General features: G+C 35.0%; 1 protein-coding gene across 1 annotated transcript; it reads left to right on the forward strand.

Moving 5' to 3' along the window:
- The first annotated feature begins 1,541 nt into the window (after window positions 1–1,541).
- On the forward strand, window positions 1,542–2,552 carry LOC113344438. The gene is made up of 3 exons (XM_026588442.1): window positions 1,542–1,706; window positions 1,966–2,469; window positions 2,516–2,552. Exons 1-3 carry the CDS (start codon window positions 1,669–1,671, stop codon window positions 2,550–2,552), a joined length of 579 nt encoding a protein of 192 aa, XP_026444227.1. The 5' UTR covers window positions 1,542–1,668.
- Window positions 2,553–3,024: the final 472 nt, after the last annotated feature.

The raw sequence follows: 3,024 nt of genomic DNA on the forward strand, positions 1-3,024 counted from the left end.
GGCATTTTTTAGGGATGTCAATGGGTAACCACTATCCGAAACCGGACCCAGAAGATTTGGGTCCGGTTCTGGGTCCTAAAGTTAAACCCATTAACAACTTAGGACTCGACGTGTATCGGTTTCGTGGTTATTCATCCTTTTATTCATTCTTTAGCAAAATTATAAGTACTTTGCTAGTTTTGGTTTTGAATTTTTTTTTCATTTTTCATTATTTTATTTTAGATTTAATCTTTATTTAGCACTATATTAATAAAAAAAAATAATAAGTTTTTATAAAAATAATTTTTATTCAAGTTAAAAAGAGAAAGAAATTATGTTTTTAATGTTTTCTTTATAGGTTTTTAATACCCACCGGGTATCCGGGATTTTAAACGGGTCCGGTTCTGGTCCACAAATTTAGGAACCGAACCCGGAACTGTTAGGAACCGGGACCGACTTTCATATGCAGGTCCGGGTCTAGATCTAGTGATACCAATAGGACCCGGACCTATTGACAGCCCCGGACCTATTGACAGCCCTAATATTTTTTGATCAAACTCAATTTCGGGAAATAACAAATGCATAAATTATATTAAGAACAAAATTTGGAAATGACTTCTAGAAGCCAAAAGTTTGATTTATTTTTGTTTCTGGTATCCCAATAGGTTATCAGCTAAATTATAGCTATAGACATAAGAATTTATCGGTGTCACTATAGTATAATGGTAGAGTCATTAGGTGATGATACCAGTGACCTGAGTTAGAAATACTCTAGCACCAAGTTCTTTACTGATCAAAAAAGAAGAAAATAAATAGCAAAAAGAATCGAAGAATCATAATGCTTGGCCTAATGGTTACACAGCTTAGTCCTATTTTCATTGGAAAAATGAAATGTTCATCCCGCATACGAGAGTCTACTTTCTCTATTCTCCGACTCTGGCAATCAAACGTATATGATGTTTGAGTTGTCATATTTTCATTTTTGCATGAGTAAGACATACTAATAGAGTATGAAACAACACAGTCTGGATAGTCGGGGACCATGTATCAAAATAAAAGAAATGAAGGAAAATCAAAGTAAGTTAATATACAACGTACCATGAGGCTTAAAGGTGAAGGCGGCTGCTTGGATCACGTAGCTTAGCTTATGGCCACATATTAAAGAATGGGTGCATCAAGGCCTCTAACTGCAGCAACATAATGTTTCTGAAAATGTCATGGCAAAAGCCAGATCACCTGAAAATAGAGTGAGAAAAAGGAAAAAGGAATGTGACAAATTAATAAAGTGTCCTGTTTCAAACCATATAATTAATAAACCCGCCAAGCTTTTAAATTCTTTTAGAAACTGGTCTTTCCGTTAGAGTTGACACCTGGGTCCACCAGATCGGTCAGCTGCGTTGAATAAGTCAAACTCGGTACGAGAATTTACGAATGTGCCCTTGCCCATTTAAAGACGCGTGTGGTGTAATCTCTCACCACACTTTCTATTTCGTCCTCTCTTCTCCCTCGTTCTCTTCTCCCAGTTCTGAAACTAGGGATAGGTATTGAAGCTGTTTGAAAAGAAAAAGAAAACTGATGTTATTGAAGTTGTTTTTGTTGAAGACATAGATGTTAGTGAAAGACCAGAGTGTATTTGGAAGAAAAGTTCTACATATTTAGGGATTCAGAGATAGTGGTGATACAGTGAAGATGAGGTACAAACCGGGATTGAAACTGTCTGAATCAAGGTAAGATTAACGAAACTCGTGACTTAATATATGATGAAAATCATTGTATTGATAGTTAATTGATTTAATTGATCGATTGATTTTTAGGGTTTCTGTTTTTTTTCCTTTGTAATTAGGGTTTATTTGAAACCAAATTTTTATTGTTTAATTGGGGTTTAATTTTCGTGATTGGGTGTTTGATTTTAAGTAATATTGCTTAATTAGGTTTTCATTGGGTTTTCATAGGTTTATATCTGATTTTGTTTCATTTGTGTTATAGTCAGTTCAAATTTAGGAATATCAGTGTATATGCGGAGCCAAAGAATGAGACTTTGGTATTTCCTGATTGCCATAGAGATGAAACAGAGTTGATGACACTTAAGTATATGGTGTATAAGGGTTTGTCTATGGATGTTAAAGAGAAGTTTAATTTATATTGGTTTAAGGAAGAATGTCTGCCACTGCCATTGTTAAACAATGATGAGTTTGATAATTTTTGGGAGGATTCTTTTGTAAATGAGGATGGATGTATATGTTTGTGGATGGGGATGAAAGACACAGTGTTTGGGACTCCAAAGACTACACCAAAGAAGAAGACAGTTAGTAAGGGAACCACCCCTAGAAGAGCTGAAACAAAGGAAAATTGGATCATTTTTTTGAAGCATTTGAAGGATGCAATATTAGCACATCCAGTGAAAGTGGCTTTCATTTCAGATAGGCAAAAAGGTTTATTGGAAGCTGTTGGTATAGTGTTCCCTTGCCATCACCACAGATACTGTTGGAGGTAACTTTCTTGTCTAACTTTGTTTCTTGTTTTTTTTGTTTGTCAGATCAGATAAAGGCCTTATGTTAATTGCAATGTGTTAAAATGCAGACATTTATACAAAAATTTCAAGAAGGATTACAAGGGTCTTGAATTATACAGTTCTTTGTGGAATGCAGCAAAAGCATACAAAGAAAAGCATTTTCAGGTTTGACAGTTCACAACAGTTCTTTGTTATTGGTTTTATGCACTGTTTGACAGTCAAGTTAAGCTAGTTTTTGATTGGCTGTGCAGGAACATTTTGACAATATTGTGAAACAGAGTGCTGCAGCTGGTGCTTATCTCAGTAGAGAAGATCCTGCTACATGGTCCAGGGCCTTTTTTAACCCTATTCACTGTTGTGAACATATGAAAAACAATTTTTCAGAGTCTTTTAAAAATATGATCAACAAGATGAGAAATAAACCAATTATAATGATAGGAATAATGTATGCTAACTTAGTGATGGGTACATGGTACAATAGGAGGACTGAATCTGCATCATGGGTAGATGGTAATTTGGTTCCTACTGCTGTT

The sequence above is a fragment of the Papaver somniferum genome, chromosome 1 (genome assembly GCF_003573695.1).
Source record: "Papaver somniferum cultivar HN1 chromosome 1, ASM357369v1, whole genome shotgun sequence".
Lineage (NCBI taxonomy): Eukaryota > Viridiplantae > Streptophyta > Magnoliopsida > Ranunculales > Papaveraceae > Papaver > Papaver somniferum.